Here is a 20,206-nt window from a genome sequence, read left to right as displayed (position 1 = left end):
ATAGTCCTGTCTGTTTGGCCAGACACTGGGTTGCCATTATGCAGAGGTAAAACATTTTAAACATCAAATTCAGCAAAACCTTTCCTGATGGATCTAACTCTCTCTTTGTTGTAAAAACTGACAGCAGTGCTTTTTGCCAAGAATTGTCCTTACTCCTATAACTTTCTGACCTTGTTTGGCAGACATTTGCACTGTTATGAATCCTTTCCAAAACCCACACCTTCTTAAGCCAGTTAGGCTATGAACTCCTTTAGAGCAGAGGTTGTACACGTATCAGTTACCCAACAAATACACGTTCACTTCATGAAAATCATTTTTGATACTGAATAATTTCCCTGTAGAATCAAATTTTTTACATTTGGCCAGGCACAGTGGCTCACACCTGTAATCCTACCACTTTGGAAGGCCGAGGCAGGTGGATCACTTGACCTCTGGAGTTCAAGACCAGCCTGGGAAACCCAGTCTCTGCAAGAAATACAAAAATTAGCCGAGTGTGGTTGCTCATGTCTTCAATCACAGCAATTTAAGAGGCTGAGGCAGGAGGATCACTTGAGCCCAGGAGATGGAGGTTGCAGTTTGCAGTGAGCCGAGATCGCAACACTGCACTCCAGCCTGGGTTAGAGGGTGAGACACTGTCCCAGAAAAAAAAAAAAAAAAAAAAAAAAAGTTTACACTTAAGCAAATCAACCATATGAATTTAAGCATTAAGTGTTAATTTAATTAACATTTTCCTATCATCTTTTCCCCGAGGATCTAAATCTGGACTGTGAATCCATGTGTGTAGAGGGTGATAATATTTGGTGTAACTTGAAATTCAGCTCCTTGAGTCTCAGGTTCCTGCAAACTGAGGGAAATAAGAAATGTTTGCCAAGGACACACAAGCTTTATGGACTTATTTCCAAATTCTGTTCTCTCTCTCTTTTCTTTCTCTTGTAGTCCCTGGATCATAATCAGATTTTTCTAAATTCAGACTGTATCTTCTGGGCTGTGAAGAAAAACTAGGAGACTCTGAGGAAGGTTGTTGACCTCTGCCTATTGTTCCTTAAGGTTCTCAGGGTTCTTGTTTAGACACAAGTCTTGTTAAGCACTTTCTAAAGCTAGACAGCTCTGTAAGTTTGGAGAAGGAAAAGGAAAAGCTATAGGAATGAAACCAGCTGTCAGACTAATGATCACAGTGCAGAATGAACATAGGGCCAGTTATAGGGAAGGCGAATGGCGCAGGCAGAATTATAAGTAAACAGGTTTTCTCCCTTTCTGGGCTGCAGGATCTCATGCCAACATCCTGGCCTTGGCTGCCCTCCAGGCTTGTTTGACCTTGGAGCTCTACCTGCAAGGCGAAGGAGGAGCCACATCTTTCCCTAAGCAATGCCTGGCACTTTGCCGGAAGGCCTGGTGCCCCATTGGCATCAGGTGGCTGTGATGCACTTCTTCGTGTGCTCCAGTCCCAGTCACGGCTGGCCTGGCCCCAGAAAGAGGCCTGTGGAACTCCAGGCCCTGAGGGAGGTTCCTTGAGGGAAACCACTGGAGGTGGATATGGAGGTGGGGAGATCTTTCTCTTTTTCTGGAATAGCTCTGATGAGGGGTGTAACTGCTCCACCACCCTATCACCTAATTACAGGCTCAAATCTCTGGCTCACCCCACTCTCAAAAGGGCTAGCACATCTACCAAGCTGACACAATGGGCAGATTCAGCTGTACCAAAATCTCTCTCCACCAGGTCGGTCTGTCTCCTGGTCTAAAATTTGCACTACCATACGCTTTCCAGTAGGTCCAGAAAACCCCTGTGAAAATGAACAAGTGCCAACTTAGGGTGTAAGATTCCAGCTCTGGCTTAACGGACCTATAAGACTGTCCAGTTTGTTGGATGCCACCTAGAAGAAATCAGGGCTTCGAGAGATAGAGCCAGACTCTGCAGAGGTAAGTCTAATAGCAGAGGTGAGTTAGGAAACCTCGAGGCACTAGTGCTCCATAGGCTTTGGGTGGGAAAAGCAAGGCAGAGACAGGCAGGGCTCGCAACCCTAAGCAGCAGGTCCTGGGGCTTTGACCGAACTGGGGTTTGTGTCCCATTTAAGGAGGCAATCACTGACCACTCTCAGCCCATTCGTGTCGCATGGAATTGTGGGCCCCACTTGCCAGACTTTTGTTTTGTTTTGTTTTTTAAGAGAAGGTGGAAACCAATTTCTTTTCTTTAGATGTTGGCAACTAACTTAATTATTTTGAAACCCTGTGTGGGCCTGAACAGTACAAGCTAAAGGAAATATCTGTGGGCTCCATTTGGCTTCTAGGGAATAGTGAAGAAGGATTCTGCCCAAGGCCGTATCTGCTTTCAGGCGCAGCTGAACCACCACTCTTTCCAGCTCTAATGCATAACAAAACTATCTAACCAGCAGGAGGCTCTCCTTAAAAATCAATCAAACTCTTTCAAGGCAAGAGCCAAGTACAATATTGTCAACCTCTTTACACCTCAGACCCTGAAAACACTTTAATTCATTCTTTTTTTTTTTTTTTTTTTTTTTTTGAGATGGAGTCTTGCTCTGTCTTGCCCAGGCTGGAATGCAGCGGTGCAATCTCAGCTCACTGCAGCCTCCACCTCCCGGGTTTAAGAGACTGCCTTGTCTCAGCCTCCCAAGTAGCTGGGACTACAGGTATGTGCCACCACGGCCGGCTAATTATGTATTTTTAGTAGAGACAGGCTTTCACCATATTGGCCACGCTGGTCTTGAACTCCTGACCTCAGGTGATCCACTCACCTTGGCCTCCCAAAGTGCTGGGATTACAGGCGTGAGCCACCATGCCTGGCTAATTCATTCTTTTCTCTTTTTCCTCTTCAAGATCAAAAAAAGGAAATGCAAAGCTTCCCTAGGAAAGTTTCTTTGGAGAGGCAGCACTTAACTTTCTAGGAGAGACCTTTGCCTCTGAATCATTAGTCAGGAATGTTCCAGGTGGATCCCTGAGCCAGTAATGTTTTAAATTTATACAATTGCCTTAAATGACTTTGGACAAGGTACTTAGCCTATCCGATCCCCTTCTTTTGCTCACTAAGAAAAACTGCTGTCGTGCGGAAAAAAAGCACAAAACCAAAAGCGTCTGCTCATTCAGTTTCCCTTTTTGTTTGTTTGTTGTTGTTGTTGTTGTTTTTGAGATGGAACCTTGCTTTTTCGCCCCAACTGGAGTGCAGTGGTGCAATCCTGGCTCACTGCAACCTCCACTTCCCAGGGTTCAAGCAATTCCCCCGTCTCAGCCTCCAGAGTAGCTGGGATTACAGGCACCCGCCACCACGCCTGGCTAATTTTTGTATTTTTAGTAGAGACAGGATTTCACCATGTTGGCCGGGCTAGTCTCGAACTGCTGATCTCAAGTGATCCTCCCGTCTCAGCCTCCTAAATTGCTGGGATTACAGGCATGAGTCACTGTGCGGCCGGCAGTCATCATCTTGCCATCTTATGCCTTAGTTTCTTCCCCATAAAATTGGTGGGATAGACCTAAGCCTTTGGGCCAAGGATCTCTAACAGCCTTCTACCTAGAGCACTGCCCTGGGCAGAACTCAGGAATGCCCTCTGGCAAAAGTGTGAAGTGGATGATATTAAAATTCTTTGAACTCCATTCCACCTCTGGTGACCTGATGCCCTCCAGCTGAACTGTAGATGCCGCCAAGACACTTATTTGGGTAAAAAGTTTGGTTATTTTACTAAGTGACAGCAAGGTATGTGTATAATATACATGAAAAGATGCAGAATATTATATATAAATGAATGTCACTTGTACCAAAAACTACATAATCAATTTGCACACTTTTTTTTCCCCCTTAAAGGTTCAGCATGTACTAGCCGACTGATTAGAAGGATCACATCCAGGACTCTCATGCTGAATGCCAGTTTGGAGCTATCTGCTCATCCTGACTTGGAAGCAAGTTTATTTATTCAGCATAAAAGGAAGTATTCGAACTCACTCACGGAGTGATTCTCTACAAGATTTAAAAGCAGCAAGACTGGACAGACAACTTTTAGAACAATAAGGCATATTTCTCCATTGTGAATACCACCTTGGCATCTTAACTAGAGAATTATAGCTATACCAGAGCTCAACAGTAAAAACACCATAAATTTTTTTATGAAGATAGGTAATATTTTATATTATAAAAATGAGTCTTTTTTCTTCTCAAATTTCCTTCTATTACCTTCTTCATTCAGCTATTTCATTTTGAATCACTTTTTTTGTGTGTGAAACTAAACATGTAAACAATGTTTTTATGAATATTCACCACAATATTGCTTAGGTGAATAGAATAACTTTCTCCATCCCACTCCTATTATTTTGCTTAGGTTACATAGATACAGCTGGCCTTTTGGATTTACAGATTTGCATCAAAATTAGAGCAAGAGTAAAATGGAACCATAAGCTGCTATAGGGCACATCTCATGGTTAATCTTCCTTTCTAATCCTGCTCAACACTTAGCATAGTATCCTACATAAAGGTGGTATCCAATAAATTGTCCAATATGTAGAAGAACTGAACAACAGAAAAAGTCCAGCAACTGCTTAAATACAGGATGCATGAGAATTAGAGTCAAACAGTAGGAAGGCTAAAAGGCTGCCTGCACACTGAACCCCCAGCCAGTCCAGAATCGGCTCTGGGCAGAGGGTACAGCAAGTCCTTCCATGCTTCACTCAAGTTTCATTTGTTGTATCGGAGCTGCTTTTTGCACATGCTCATTATAAATCACAATTTCACCACTGCTGCCAACTCATCTTTTCTCCATAAGTAAGCATTTAGCTCTCCCGCTTCCATGCTAAAAAGCTGAATGATCCTCTCCAACCCCCTCGTGGCTGCTTCTCTTCTCTCAACAGGTAATCATTTTGACCACTCCCCTCTCAGAGCTTTGCCTTAATAATTCAGAAACTGGCTGGGCGCGGTGGTTCACACCTATAATCCCAGCACTGTGGGAGGCCAAGGCGGGCGGATCATCTGAGATCAGGAGTTCAAGACCAGCGTGGTCAACATGGTGAAACCCTGTCTCTACTAAAAATACAAAAATCAGCTGGGTGTTGTGGTGCACACTTGTAGTCCCAGCTACTCCAGAGGCTGAGGAAGGACAGTTGCTTGAACCTGGGAAGCAGAGGTTGCACCGAACCAAGATGGCGCCACTGCACTCTAGCCTCAGCGACAGAGAAATATTCCATCCTCCCCACTCCCCCGCCAAAAAAATATTCAGAAGCTGCTGAATAGTGAAATGACATGGCACAGTGAATTCCGTCAAAGCTTGCTTCTCGGTGAGTGAGTAGAAGCCAGCATTCAGCTGTGCCCTGCGATGATGTTTTGTTGACCATAGACTCAGCTCAACGACACTATGACCCTTGAAATATTTCTTTTTCTATTCTTAGGCACAACCTGTCATTCTTCTCCTTTTATTTATGCAGCTTGTGTTTTTCCTGACCACTCTCTTTCTCCCGGGTCCCTAGACAGTGGAGCTACTAGAACATGTTGACATAACTTTTGCCCCCTGTCGGAGTTCCTGGAGCTGGAGCCACTTGAGTATGACCTGCTGTTGCCACAGTGCTTTTCTCTAACTGGACTTATTCTCACCACGGGAGCCTGTCCACAATCATAAGACTCTTTCTAGAAGTTGAACTTTTTGGCTCTCTGGAATGAACATGCTTGCACTGAAAGCCTGTGAGTGACTTTCCAAGAGGTTACACAGTGTTTTTCCTTCTCAGAGACATCAGAGTTGATTCTCTTTCCAGATTCCATGCTCATATTTTATACCATTCTGCTATGCTGCTGCTCTGTTATTTTCTGGGTGGAGATACTGCAATGTAGGTGCTCATTAATTCATATATAGGTCAGGTACCAAGAATTAGCCTCTGATGCAACCAGGTGCTGTTTGGTCATTAGCCAAATATGGGAAATTATTGCACTTCTCCTTTCCAACAGGCCTTGCTGGCATCAAAGAGCCTGAGAGAGGCAAGAAATCAATTTCAGTTTGAGACAAGTGATAGAAGATAAAACAATAAATTAATTTTGGAGAGAATTGAGATTGGAGTTAACCATTCATTGATTTGACAAATATTCACTGGGTGCCTACTCTATGCAAAGCACTGGGTATAGAGCCATGAATAAAACCAAAGAGCTATAAAATCAGAACAACACATGATTTATGAAGCATTCCAAGTCATGGAGACCTGAGAACTCTTTGGGGAAGAAATGAAAATTACCTGAAAGTAGTCATTTTATATGCCAGCTCAAGCTTGCGTCTTTCCTTTTCCTTTTTCTTTCTTTGAAAAAATTTTCCTAAAATAGGACTCTTTCATCTGAGGTATCAATGAAGTCTGTTAGAAGCATCAGAGGAGAAGAATCAGTGCCTCCCAGTATAAGATTATAGGGAGGAAGAAAGGGGGAATGTGACCTCTTTCCTTTGTGGTCCTTGGCCACTAGATCCTGGGGATTTTTAAAGGGACTAAGCAACTAAAGCAAGAGAAGTAAACACAACTGGAATTCCAAAACCTAATTTTAAAAAAATACAGAACAAAACCTTTAATTGCTTTGTCTCAAGATCTGTAACAAGGAATAAGAAGACAGCAAAAACAAAGAAAACCATTGTTCCTATTGTGGATTATTTTGCTCAAGGAAGGCAGTGGGTTTCAAGGTACCATGCATTGGTTGTGCACAGTGGCTCACGCCTGTAATCCCAACATTTTGGGAGGCCGAGGTAGGCAGATAATCTGAGGTCAGGTTATCCCCATCTCTGCTGAAAATACAAAAAATTAGCCAGGCGTGGTGGTGTGCACCTGTAGTCTCAGCTACTCGGGAGTCTAAGGCAGGAGAATTGCTTCAACTCAGGAGGCAGAGATCAAAGATCTTGGCTCAACTCAGTGAACGAAGATTGTGCCTTTCCACCCCAGCCTGGGCCACAGAGCAAGACTCAGTCTCAAGTAAAAAAAAAAAAAAAAAAAAAAAAATTCCAGGTACGGTGGCTCATGCCTGTAATCTCAGCACAGCACTTTGGGAGGCCAAGGTAGGCAGATCACCTGAAGTCAGGAGTTCAAGACCAGCCTGGCCAACATGGTGAAACCCTGTTTCCACTAAAAGTACAAAATTTAGCTGGGCATGGTGACACATGGCCACAGGGATTTTGCTATGTTGGCCAGGCTGGTCTCACTTTAACCCGGGAAGCAGAGGTTGCAGTGAGCCAAGATCAGGCCACTGCTCTCCAGCCTGGGTAACAGAGCGAGACTCTGCCTCAATAAATAAATAAATAAATAAATAAATAAATAAATAAATAAATAAATAAATGGAGCATGCATTGAAAAGGTTTATGCAATCACTGAACCATTTTGGAAGAGTTCTTGAAAAATCATACACATTATCTCTCACTCCACCACCACTACCCTATATGCAATTTTTGGTAGCATAAAACACTTTTGTTCCTGAGAAATCTTCTAGATTTCATAACACTAACTTTGTAGCATTAGTGCCCAGGCTGTCACTATACATAGCTGAATTCAATCGAAAACTCTTATTTATTTAGGGAATAAACCACTGTGCATAGCCAAGCATGCCAGTATATCTCATTTAAAAATCTAAAACCTGGCTGGGTGCAGTGGCTCACGCCTGTAATCCCAGCACTTTGGGAGGCCAAGGCAGGTGGATCACGAGGTCAGGAGTTCGAGACCAGCCTGGTCAAGATGGTGAAACCCTATCTCTACTAAAAATACAAAAATTAGCCGGGCATAGTGGCACACACCTATAATCCCAGCTACTCAGGAGGCTGAGGCAGGAGAATCGCTGAACACAGGAGGCACAGGTTGCAGTGGGCCAAGATCGTGCCACTGCACTCTAGCCTGGACAACAGAGCGAGACTCCGTCTCAAAAAAAAAAAAATCCAAAACCTAATTTTTGAGGCCAATTACTCTAAAACTGACCAAGACCTTGAAACAGAGTGGATATTCAGTGTTAGCTGAATTCTATTGAAAATTATATTACCAGAGAGAAGCACTAACTTAAGTAGCAGAATAAGAAAAATTTTGAATAATGCTCAAAACAGAATAAAGAATACAAAAGCCACGTAACATTTAAAAGTATTATTTGTCATTTGTTTACAAATAAGTTAGTGTAAAAATTAGAAAGAAAATCAAAGGGAGCATGGGTTTTCTCAGCCCATGGGGAATTCCAGCTAAATCTCTGGTGATCCTGAAAAGGAATTGCATATGGATTGGGACCAGATTTTCAAAATTTTGATCAAAGATTTTGTCGCTTATTGAAATGGAACTCTCACCTGGTGCATGAATCCCTTCTATAGCATTTCCAGCATAATGCTTTTTTTGTCTGTTTTTATTAACATACCTCATACAGTTTCAATGAAGCATTGTTCTAGGCCTCAAGTTTATATTAATTAACAGGTTTCCTGAGAAGACATAAACTCCAGACATTCAGAAGAGCTTAATATACTACATTTTAAAGGGCACTTCAAGTTAGCATTACAGTTTGCAAAAGATAAATGACTAAATCTGTTCTATTTTGTTTAATTTTACCTCCCAGAATGTCTTCAGTTCTTTCAAGAAAGTGTAGAATTCACTCTCAAAGTGAAAACAGTTTAAATTTGTTTTAAAATAACTTAAAGCAACACTGCTAGGCAACGTGTAGAACTTTGAGTGAGAAGAAGGGCTGAGGGTTATGTGAAATCTCACAATAAACATGAAGAGTTTAAAATGACAGAACATGAAGCAGGGTTTTTCTGGTGACTGCGGTGCCTCCCCTCCCCCAAAGGGCCTTGTGGCTGATCAGCGGGAGGTTCCTGTCTTACATCTCAACACCACCACCCTTGTGCTGTATATGTGGTCTTTGTTCATATTAAATTCTCACAAAAATATCTAACATGTGACCTGATAAAACAAAAACTCTGACACGCCAACATGCTTCAAATACAGACATCTTAGGAAAATGAAAAGTTTTCTCAAACCAATTGTTTTTACTAAACCCGGCTTAGAAACTACAGAGATCAAATGATAATCTCTATATGCAGTAGGCAGATATTTTTTGTTGATGTCATCACTTGTCAAGACCCAAACAGATCTCTCTATTTAGTGTCAAATCTTTGTTGAGCACCTACCGAATACTGGATAAACTTCAAATTCCAACTCCATGAAACCTCTCAATTTTTAGACTCTCAGAGTCTCTAGGAAGAAAATACTAGTTTAGAATTCTACTCATGGAAGTGAGAAAGAAAACTTTTTAACCTGAGGAAGGTGAGCCCCGTTAAATTATCAGACCCAGAGAGGCATTTAAAATATAACAGGGCTGGCTGGGTGGCTCACGCCTGTAATCCCAGCACTTTGGGCGGCCAAGGCGGGCAGATCACTTGAGGCCAGGAGCTCCAGACCAACCTGGCCAACATAGAGAAATCCCATCTCTACTAATAATACGAAAATTAGCCAGGTGTGGTGGTGAGTGCCTGTAATACCCGGGAGGCTGAGGCAGGAGAGTCACTTGAACCCAGGACGCAGAGGTTGCAGTAAGCCAAGCTCACACTACTGTACTCCAGCCTGGGCAACAGAGTAAAACTGTGTCTAAAAAAAACAAAGAAAAGTAATAGCATTCAGTCTCTCTCTTCCTTGAGTTACATAATTATCTCTTGAACCAAATATGCTTTGTGGGCTCTAGACTAACTGATGCCAAGTAGCTACAAAAAATGCCACACATCACATAGTTCTACAATGTATTGCCCATCACTAACCAATGTTACTTCTGTAAACCAATGAGAATTCTGAAAGAACAACTTTTATAATCACTCCCTTTCCTGATTCATCTTTTTATTTAAAAACTTGAGCTTCTCGGCCGGGCGCAGTGGCTCACAACTGTATTCCCAGCACTTTGGGAGGCCGAGGCGGGCGGATCACGAGGTTAGGAGATTGAGACCATCCTGGTTAACATGGTGAAATGCCGTCCCTACTAAAAATACAAAAAAATTAGCTTGGCATGGTGGCGGGCGCCTATAGTCCCAGCTACTTGGGAGGCTGAGGCAGGAGAATGGCGTGAACCCAGGGAGCGGAGCTTGCAGTGAGCCGAGATGGCACCACTGCACCCCAGCCTGGGTGACAGAGCAAGACTCCATCTCAAAACAACAACAACAACAACAAACTTGAGCTTCTCTTGTTCTTTTGAGCGCTCCCCAAGGTGACTCGGAAGCGTGTCCCAAGCTGCAGTCCTCAAATAAATTTATTGGACCAAATAAACTATATTAATTTTGCCTCTGCTTCTTTCTTTTAGACCAACAGAAAATCAGCAGGCTTTCAACAGCTATAACTTCCCGCACTGTTTTTTTGGACCCTTTGAGGTTACTTGTTTTGTCTGCTATTGTGGGTAATAAAAGCAAAATCTGGGAACTCCAGATGCTGACCTTTTTTATTTTTTTAAATCAAGGAAACAATAGAAACATAAGTAGCAACTAAGGTAGTATTTGCTAAAGACTCAAAGTGTTACAGGAGGCAGTTAGTCAGACATGAGCAGGCAGGAGAGGGCCCCCACCCACACTGGAAATGTCAGGTGATCATCAGGTGACCGTCAGGCAGTTGTTACACTGTCTCTCTAAAATAATAATTGGTTGCAGCCAAGGGAATGTCCCAGAGACAGAAAAACCCTGAACCTGGCCAGGCGCGGTGGCTCAAGCCTGTAATCCCAGCACTTTGGGAGGCCGAGACGGGAGGATCACGAGGTCAGGAGATCGAGACCATCCTGGCTAACACAATGAAACTCCATCTCTACTAAAAAATACAAAAAACTAGCCGGGTGAGGTGGCAGGCGCCTATAGTCCCGGCTACTCGGTAGGCTGAGGCAGGAGAATGGCGTAAACCCGGGAGGTGGAGCTTGCAGTGAGCTGAGATCTGGCCACTGCACTCCAGCCTGGGCGACAGAGCGAGACTCCATCTCAAAAAAAAAAAAAAAAAAAGAAAAAGAAAAACCCTGAACCTGGTGATCAGCAGCGTCCCAATAAAATCTCAGGAGTTGAGTGAGTGGGCTCAAGTCAGGAGTTGAGTGAGTGGGCTCAAGCATGTGCACTCTGAGACAAAATGGCAGTTTAATTGGTATGTGACCTTCTTTTAGGAACACTCAACTGGTGAGGGAAGAACGCCTCAAGTGAGCCTGTGCATAACTGCAGTAAACACACTGTGCCTGCAGTCCCTCCCAAATGCTGACGGGCCACTGTGCATGTGGACAGCCAACCCCAAGGGAAGAATCATGGAAGAAGGGATGCAACCCCCTGAAAGCATGTCAATGTATAAAACCCCGAGTCAAAGGTCAAATCATGCACTTGAATCTCTCAAGTTGTTTGCTTGCCCTTCTTCCAAGTGTACTCTACATCTTTCTTTTCTTACTCTAAAACTTTTTAATAAATGTTCACTCCTGCTCTAAAACTTGCCTTGATCTCTCCCTCTGCCTTTTGCCCCTCAGTTGAATTCCTTCCTCTGAGGACTCAAGAATTGAGGTTGCTGCAATCCCATTCAAATTCGCCACTGCTAACAGAAAGGGAGAACCACTTGCTGACCTAAAAGGAAGAAGCCGACCAGGCGCCTGGCTCATGCCTGTAATTCCAGCACTTTGGGAGATTGAGGCAGGAGAATCACTTGAGCCCAGGAGTTTGAGACCAGCCTGGGCAACATGGTGAAACCCCGTCTCTATAAAAAACTACAAAAAAAAAAAAAAAAATTGGCCGGGCGCGGTGGCTCAAGCCTGTAATCCCAGCACTTTGGGAGGCCGAGTCGGGCGGATCACGAGGTCAGGAGATCGAGACCATCCTGGCTAACCTGGTGAAACCCCGTCTCTACTAAAAAATACAAAAAAAAAACTAGCCGGGTGAGGTGGCAGGCGCCTGTAGTCCCAGCTACTTGGGAGGCTGAGGCAGGAGAATGGCGTAAACCCGGGAGGCGGAGCTTGCAGTGAGCTGAGATCCGGCCACTGCACTCCAGCCTGGGCGACAGAGCGAGACTCCGTCTCAAAAAAAAAAAAAAAAAATTGCCATGTATGGTGGCATGCACCTGTAGTTCCAGTTACACAGGAGACTGAGGCAGGAGAATCACCTGAGCCTGGGAAGTCAAGGCTTCAGTGAGCTGTGATCATGCCAGGGTGACAGAGTGAGACCCTATCGCAAAAAAGAAAAAGGAAAAAGCTGAGGCAGAATTAATAGAAGCAGAGAGTTTATTTGGGCTAACCTTGAGGATTTCAATCCAGAAGCATAGACTCAAGTTGCCCTGAATACACACCCCAATTAGCAGCAGTTACAAGTAGGCTTTTAAAGGAAGAGGCAGTTCCTAAGTTGTTTACTAAGAATTACATTAAAATAACATAAGCTATTGATTGGCTATCCATTGTTCTTTGTATCACAAATTTTCAGGAACATGAAGATAATGGGTGAAGCAGCTGTCAGGAATAAAATGACTATTTATTTATTTATTTATTTTGAGATGGAGTTTCACTCTTCTTGCCCAGGCTGGAGGGCAATGGTGAGATCTTGGGTCACTCTAACCTCCGGCTCCTGGGTTCAAGCGATTCTCCTATGTCAGCTTCCTGAGTAGCTGGGATTACAGGCACCCACCACCAAGCCCAACTGATTATTTGTATTTTCAATAGAGACAGGGTTTTGTGATGTTGGCCAGGCTGGTATCGAACTCCTGACCTCAGGCGATCCACCCACCTTGGCCGCCCAAAGTGCTGAGATTACAGGCGTGAACCACCACGCCCAGCCTTTAAAATGACTTTAAACTATTGCCCCCAGGCATGGAAGGGGGCATGAAGTCCCATATTCATGTCTCTCTGGGCTTGCATATCTCACAGAATTCAGACTGCTATGAGCTATTTATTTTATTTTTTTTCTCACAATAACACTGTATGGTATTTGACAGAGGAATTCTGAGGAGGAAGCAAGCAAACTAAATTGCAAGAAGGAAAGAAACAGCACAGAAATCACCCTTGCAACAGTCCAGGTGTAAGATGGTGTGACAGCTTGAATCAGAGTCATGGTGGGTGATGATGGGAGCCAAGAAGAAAGAAGAGACATCAGCAAAGGAGAGTCACAGGAACAAAAAAATCACCAAGGCTGAGGGACTGACTGGATACTAAGGAATGATTCTGAAGGAATGCAAAATGATTGAGGTTTTGAACCTAAGTGACCGAAAATGTGTGTATGAACAGGGTATGGAAATCAGAGGAAAGACGTGTTTTAGTAGATGAAGAGTAGATGGAATTGAACAATTCTGGTTTTGCCTGTGGAGTTTGGGGTGGCAGTTTTATTTATGGTCTGACAAAATGCAGTCTTTGGTGATGTCTGCCTCCCTTGCCGTGATACTCTTTGGTTCACTATTGGCTTTTGCACTTGGCCAGGGGCTGACCAGATCCAGATGCGAAGTTAACTCTTAACAAACAGTAACTGAGCATTAGGAGCTGGGTAGCAAAACAAAACAAAACAAACAGAAAGACTTGATTTTATTTTTATAAATTTTTTTCCTTTTTTCTTTACAGAAAGGGGTCTTGCTATGTTGCCCAGGCTGGTCCCAAATTCCAGGCCTCAAGTGATCTTCCACCTTGGCCTCCCAAAGTCTGGGATTACAGGTGTGAGCCACCATGCCTGGCCCAGAAAGACTTTATAATGAAGGAGGACCCACCAAAATGCATAAGTAGTACTTTATGACAGTGTGGCAATTCCTGCCTCAACAATAGGCCAGACCTGTGATCAACTCTTCATTCATCCATGAAGAGCTATTCCTTGGTAAGTGTGAACAGGAGGATTAGGAGTCACTAACCAATCTGAAAATCAAGATGCTGGTCATCAGCAGGTGGTTCTTAGCAGCCCCCTAGGAAGCAGCTGAGTTTTAGGGTAGAAGCTACAACTCTTTCAATAAATCATAAGCACCTTCTTAGAAAGACATATGTGTTAGCATGTTCATATTGCCACCATCAACATCTCACTGGGGCCTTGTTTTGAAATAATATAGATTTGCCTCTATCAAGAAAACTTAACAAATCTGAACTTTAAAAAGTGGTAAACCAACAAACTAAGACATTATTTTTATTTTGAATATATTAACAGAATACTTGTTCCTTAAAAAAAAAGTTTTGAAAAGCATCACAAACAAAAGAAAGACATAGAGGATAAAACATCAAATACTTATGTACATAGCCCCTGAATATAACAAATGTCATATTTCCTTAGGCTTTTAAAAAGGAAATTAAATGTTATAGATACATTTGATGTTCCTTGTCTACATCTTTGGCTTCCATTTTCTTCTCTAATTTCTCAGAGGTTATTTCTATTCTGAAATTGGTATGTTCTTCCTGTACATGTTTTTTATACTTTTACCATATGCATCTATCGCAACATATATTATGTACTATTATTTCATGTGTTTATAATTGCACATATATGGCATAACATTGCATTTATCATTCTTTATCTTATTTTTATTTTATTTTATTTTATTTTTTTGAGATGGAGTCTCACTCTGTCACTCAGGCTGGAGTGCAGTGGTGCAATCTCGGCTCGCTGCAACCTCCACTTCCCGGGTTCAAGCAATTCTCCCGCTTCAGCCTCCCAAGTAGCTGGAATTACAGGCACCTGCCACTATGCTCAGCTAAGTTTTGTATTTTTAGTAGAGATGGGGTTTCACCATATTAGTCAGGGAGGATCTTGAACTCCTGACCTCAAGTGATCCACCCGCCTCGGCCTCCCAAAGTGCTGGGATTACAGGCATGAGCTGCCGTGCCCGACCTTCTCTATCTTGTTTTTCTATACCACGACATCTGTCCATCCATCCTGCCACTACAGGCCATTTAGGTTGTTTTGTTTTTCTCTGGAGTGGACATCCTTGTACATGTCCTCCTGTATGTGGGAGCTTCACTAGAGTACCTTAATAGATGTGAAGTTGCTAGGTTTCAGGAAATGTACATCTTTACTTTAACTAGAGATGACCAACTTATTCCTTGAAATGGTTGCTCAAAGTCACGCCCCCCTTAACACTCTATGAGAGTTCCCAATTCCCCACACTTGTTAAACATTTTTGGCACCTAATGGGTGTTTTCATTTTCATTCCCTGTTAAATTGTGAAGCTTCATTCAAAATATCCAAGCTCTCATAGGTCATCTAGAATTTTCTCTGTCATCAATCAATTAATACAGAATCTTCCAGAAGGGAATGGGTCAGGCAGGGAAGAGTAAAGCTAGGACAATGAACTACTGCCAAAGATAGATCAATCCGAGATTAAAATAAAGTATACTTGGAGTGTGGTCAACGGGAAAGCATAAATGATTTTAAGACATTGATTCAGAACAACTTTACAGGTATGTGGTAGAGAGCCCTTTAGTAAGCACCATTCAGATTTTGTCTCATTCATGCATAGAAGACCAATAAGGAACTATAACGGATTAGCAATAAATCTATAATCAGAACTATTGCCTGGATACAAAATGGACCCCAGGGTCCTAGTTCTTTGTAATGGCAAATAGATGATGGTAACTTGGAGTCATTTGTAGTAGGTCCTTTAGTGTTCACCTAGGAATAGACAACATGTATTTGGTAAAAGGTGAAAATGTTGAAAATTGTAGTTCATTTATTGGTTTCTGTTGGGGAAACTGTGTGGACTCAGATAAACCCAGCTCTGCCGTATACTACCAGTCTCTGTGAGTCTGTTGCTTTACTGTTAAATAAGGATATCTCCATCTTCTTTCCAGAGTTGTTACTGGAATGAAAGTAACAACTATTTCTAGTATATTGACTGGTGCATATAATTTATCATAGTAAATTCATGATTGCCACAAAATAATTGAGCAGCTACTACATGCCAGGCATTGCTATACATCCTGGACACACAGCAATGATGAATTAGACCCCAAGTTCCAGTTGTCAAGAAGCTCGAATTCAGCCTGGCATGGTGGCTCATGCCTGTAATCCCAGTACTTTGGGGAGACAGACACAGGTGGATCACTTGAGGTCAGGAGTTTGACACCAGCCTGGCCAACATGGTGAAACCCCATCCCTACTAAAAAATGCAAACACTGATTGTTTCATTCATTTCTGATTCTTTTTAATTTTTTTGTAAAATTGAAGTTGGACTGTAACAGTTTTCTTTTTAGACATAGGAGTCTCCTTTGCAATAAAGTGCACTTTCTATTTCTTTTCAGTATCTCTCTTTTTTTGGAAATGGGAGCAAGTTAGAAAATTTTAATAACCCAAGTGCTCCCAGTACTTTGAAAAAGGCTTGAATAATTTCTTTTCTATGATTTCCTCATTCCTCACTTCCGGCAACAGTCACTATTTTGGGTATGCATGTAACATTGATCAATAATGTGATATTATTGGAAAATAACCAAGTCATCTCAAAGGCAAATAGAATATTAAAGTGTGCTAAGACTTTTACTGAGACATACTTTTTTTCCCTTTTGATGCTTTTGATATAATCTGTTATTTTAAAAATTGCATTTTCCCAAACACCTTTATTTCAACTTGTCAAAAGAAAACAGATGGGCCTTAAAAACAATAATTTTTAAAAATAATATTGCTTAAAAATTGTTTCGGCGTGTCTAGTGGTTTATTAGTGTTGTTTTTATTTTACATTAATTAAAAAAAACTCTCTTGCCTTCTTGAAAATTTTTTTTCACTAGATGGCCTTCATTTTTGTTTCTAATATTATTGCAAGCACAATCAGATGGCAAAGTAAGCTGACACATTGCCTTGTACCTATTTGAATCATTCTCTAATGTCAAACCCTAAAATAGTCCAGCATTCTGCAAATTTCTTTTCTGAGATGCTGAGATGAAGTGACCTGTGAGACAGTATTGTTATCCAATGAGTGCAGACCAAAATGCCCATGATTAATGTTAGCACTTGCAAAATAACAAGAGCATTTGGCTTTCCAGTTTCATCTTAGTGTTTAAAGTTCTTCATAGAAACATTACCCATGACAGGGCCTTGAAGCCACCTCAGATTCTTCAAAGAGCTGAGCAGCTAGAACATGAAATTAGAACTACTGCCCTCCCAATCACCTATTTATACTTTAACCTTCACTTTCTACTATTAACAGATATTTACTCTACTTAATCTACTTGTTAGTGTGTGTAATATCTATACATGTTGATGGCACCAACTTGAGTGTATTAAAATACCCCCTTCATCTCCCTTACTGACGTCAGCCTCATGAAGGCTCTTCTTACCTCTCTCTTCAATCTCTGTCCAGACCCCTTCCACGGGGCATCAACATCTCCAAGTTGTTCCATCCCAACCTATCCTATGACCTGCTAAACTCCCTTGCATTCTGCAGCTTCCATACTCAAAACCTTTAAGATCTCTTGAATGTTTCTACGATAATCTCCAGTCCTCTTAGCTGGACACTCAGGGCCCTCCACAACCTGATGACAGCTTCACGGCTCCAATCCAGTCCAACCAATTCAGCTCCAACCCAGCCTTGTGCTCCACCTCATTGTCTCTTTCCTTTGGATGCTCTCCATCCAGCTTTTACCACACTTCCACTTCAAGCCACACTTTCAAACCCTATCACCTTCCTGGACCATGTTAGTTTACAGTGATTTTCTGCCCACCTCTAAATATATAGACTACTCATTTATTTGGTCCCTAAGTCATACACTTATAAGAAAATTGGTATGTGTTAAGTACTTAATTGTTAACACTTCACAAATGGAACAACAGAGATGGAATGAACTTTAGACATCATTTAATTCAGCATCTCCTGACACGCAGGAAAATCGCCTTTCACATTTCTCTTCTGGGTGAATATCGATTGACAGGGTGCTGTGCCTCAAATGTGGCCATTTTGCCTTTGAATTGTTCTTATCCTGAGAGGCTTCTGCTTTTTAAGAAAGGAAAACCCAATTCATCCCATTCCAAACAGGTGAGAATCTAATGCCACCAGGGGGAAAAAAAATTATTTTGCTATCCGTCTGAATTGAGTTCCCTGTGTACAGTTTACGTCCCTGTGCGCATCTACTACTCACAGAGCCACTCTAAGCACGCTCTGCAGTGTCAGCATCACCTGGCAGTATGCTAGAAATTAGAAATGCAAATTCAAGAGCCCCAGCCCAGACCCATTGAGTCGGAAATTCTGAGGGTGGGGCCCAAGAATCTGAGTTTCAACAAGTTTGAGAAGGACTACCTCTCCTATCTGAAATGGAAAACAGCTGGTCATCCTCTGTATCCTTGCATAATAAAAAATGATTAGTGTCACTATGCCACCATTTCCTTAGCGAAACAATTTTTCTTTCTCCCCCCCCTCCCCCCCCACGGGTCTTGCACTGTCACCCAGGCTGGAGTGCAGTGGTGCAATCACAACCCGCAGCAGCCTCGACCTCCCGGACTCAAGCAATCCTCCCACCTCAGCTTCCTGAGTAGCTGGGACTGCAGGCGCACCCACCATGCCCGGCTAATTTTTATGTTTTCATTTTTTTTGTAGAGACGGGGGTCTTGCTATGTTGCCCAGGCTGGTCTGGAATTCTTGGGCTCAAGGGATCCTTGTGCCTCGGCTTCACAAACTGCTGGGATTACAGGCGTGAGCCGCCGCGCCCAGGTCTAAATAATTTCTTATCGCCCTCCCTCAGTTTGTTTTTCCTGTTATCGGGTCACCTACACATTTCACAATTGTCAAACAGGTGAGGGCACAGATACAGAAGCGTCCCTCATTCCCTCCAGATTTTATCACACTGAGGCACAAAGAGAAAAATAGCTCCTGGCGACCGCATGAAAACCCCAATTTCAAAACAGCCACATGCAGTTTAATTTCCTTAAAAGCTTAGCCGGAAAAGGTTTCTGTGGCTTGCGACCCCAGCTGGGCTTGAGCGAAGGCTCTGCACATTGGGGCGGGGGCGGGCACAAGGTGATCGGAGGGAGGGGGATGACTCGCAGTTGTGTTTTGAGTGCTTGCTTGGGTTATCTTGTTCCTCCAGCACACATACACTCAAGTTTCTTGTCATAAGGGGAACCCTGTTATTTTGTAGACAAAAAGTGACAGAAGCAAGTTTTGAAGCAAAAAAAAAAAAAAAACCAAAAAACAAAAAGCAAAAAAAAAAAAAAAAAAAAAAAAAAAAACGAAGACGACGAACAAAAGTCAACGTGAAATCTCCCCAGTGGAAAAGGAACCGCGCTGTTTGTCCCTCAGTAACTGAGCAACACCCCGGACACGCAGGGCTGCCTGTGACTTCTGCGGTTTTTCTTGCACTTCTCCGCGTTGGTTCACTTCCACCCTCGAAACGCTCCAGAAGCGAGAAATAAGGCGGGGCGGCCGCCACCCCCAAGCCGCCAGCTGTGCGGGGGCCCCAGCTGCAGGGGGTCCCGGCCCAGCGTCCCTCTCGGCCCCTTCCCTCTCCCCCGAGGGAGAAGGGGCGGGTCCACGCGGCCTGGGCGCTGCGGCCAGCACGCGGTAGGGGTCGCTGCGTCTCGGCGCGCGCTCCCACCGCGGAGAATAACGGGGCCTGGCTGGAGGAGAAAGGAAACCTGCTGCGGGAGGCGGCGGCGGCCGGCCAGGGAGCGAAGGAGGAGAGTTCACTTTTACTCCAGTGTCAGCGCGCTGCGGCCGCGGCTGGCGCTGGGGAGAGAGCACCGAGGGAGCGGGTCGCAGATCTTCGGGCGGCCCCGGGAAATCGGCAAGAGGCGGGATCCGAGCGCGCCGGCGGGGCGCAGAGCCCGCGAGCCTGGCCAGCGAGGGGAGCCGCGGGGGGCGCGCCCCGGGCGGGCCCCCGGAGCCGCGCAGGATGCCCCGCGAAGAGCTGCCGTCGCTGCAGAGACCCCGCTATGGCTGTAAGTGCGCCGGGCGCGCGGGGTTCCGGCTGGCCTTGGGGAGCTCCCTCCCAGAGGACGGCGTAGGAGAAGCTGAGGGAGCCGGTTGCGCGGCGCAGAGGGAACTGGAAGGCAGCGGCTGCGCGGCTGGCAAAGTTGGGAGCTGGAGTTGCAAAGGGCAGTGAACCGAGTCTCCCCGCTCCCCCCATTCCTAATATCCAGCTAGCAACCCAGATCCTCCACTCTGCATACCCCAAATGGGTGCGTGGGCAGTGCGGGGGTTGCGCTCTGGGACAGACCAGGTTGGGGTTTTAGGGGTATCAGGTGAGGAGTCCGCGGAGCTCCGGGCCGCCACCGGCTTGGGCCAGGGGGTGGCGTAAGGCACCGGATTCTTCCAACCCAGAAAGGGGGGAAAGTTTGTTTGCTGTGGCTACAGGTGG

At 44.0% G+C, this 20,206-nt stretch overlaps 1 protein-coding gene across 1 annotated transcript in view; it reads left to right on the top strand.

The window, feature by feature from the left end:
• The first annotated feature begins 19,480 nt into the window (after window positions 1-19,480).
• IQGAP2 (IQ motif containing GTPase activating protein 2) overlaps window positions 19,481-20,206 on the top strand; it is a 310,003-nt gene continuing 309,277 nt past the window's right edge. Inside the window, exon 1 of the mRNA XM_007975849.3 lies at window positions 19,481-19,787. Coding sequence (XP_007974040.2) covers window positions 19,742-19,787 — 46 coding nt within the window. The 5' untranslated portion in view covers window positions 19,481-19,741. The remainder of the gene's footprint in view (window positions 19,788-20,206) is intronic.

This window comes from Chlorocebus sabaeus, chromosome 4 (assembly GCF_047675955.1).
Source record: "Chlorocebus sabaeus isolate Y175 chromosome 4, mChlSab1.0.hap1, whole genome shotgun sequence".
Taxonomy (NCBI): domain Eukaryota; kingdom Metazoa; phylum Chordata; class Mammalia; order Primates; family Cercopithecidae; genus Chlorocebus; species Chlorocebus sabaeus.
Note: the sequence above shows the minus strand (reverse complement) of the source record. Positions and strands in the feature narration are given on the sequence as shown.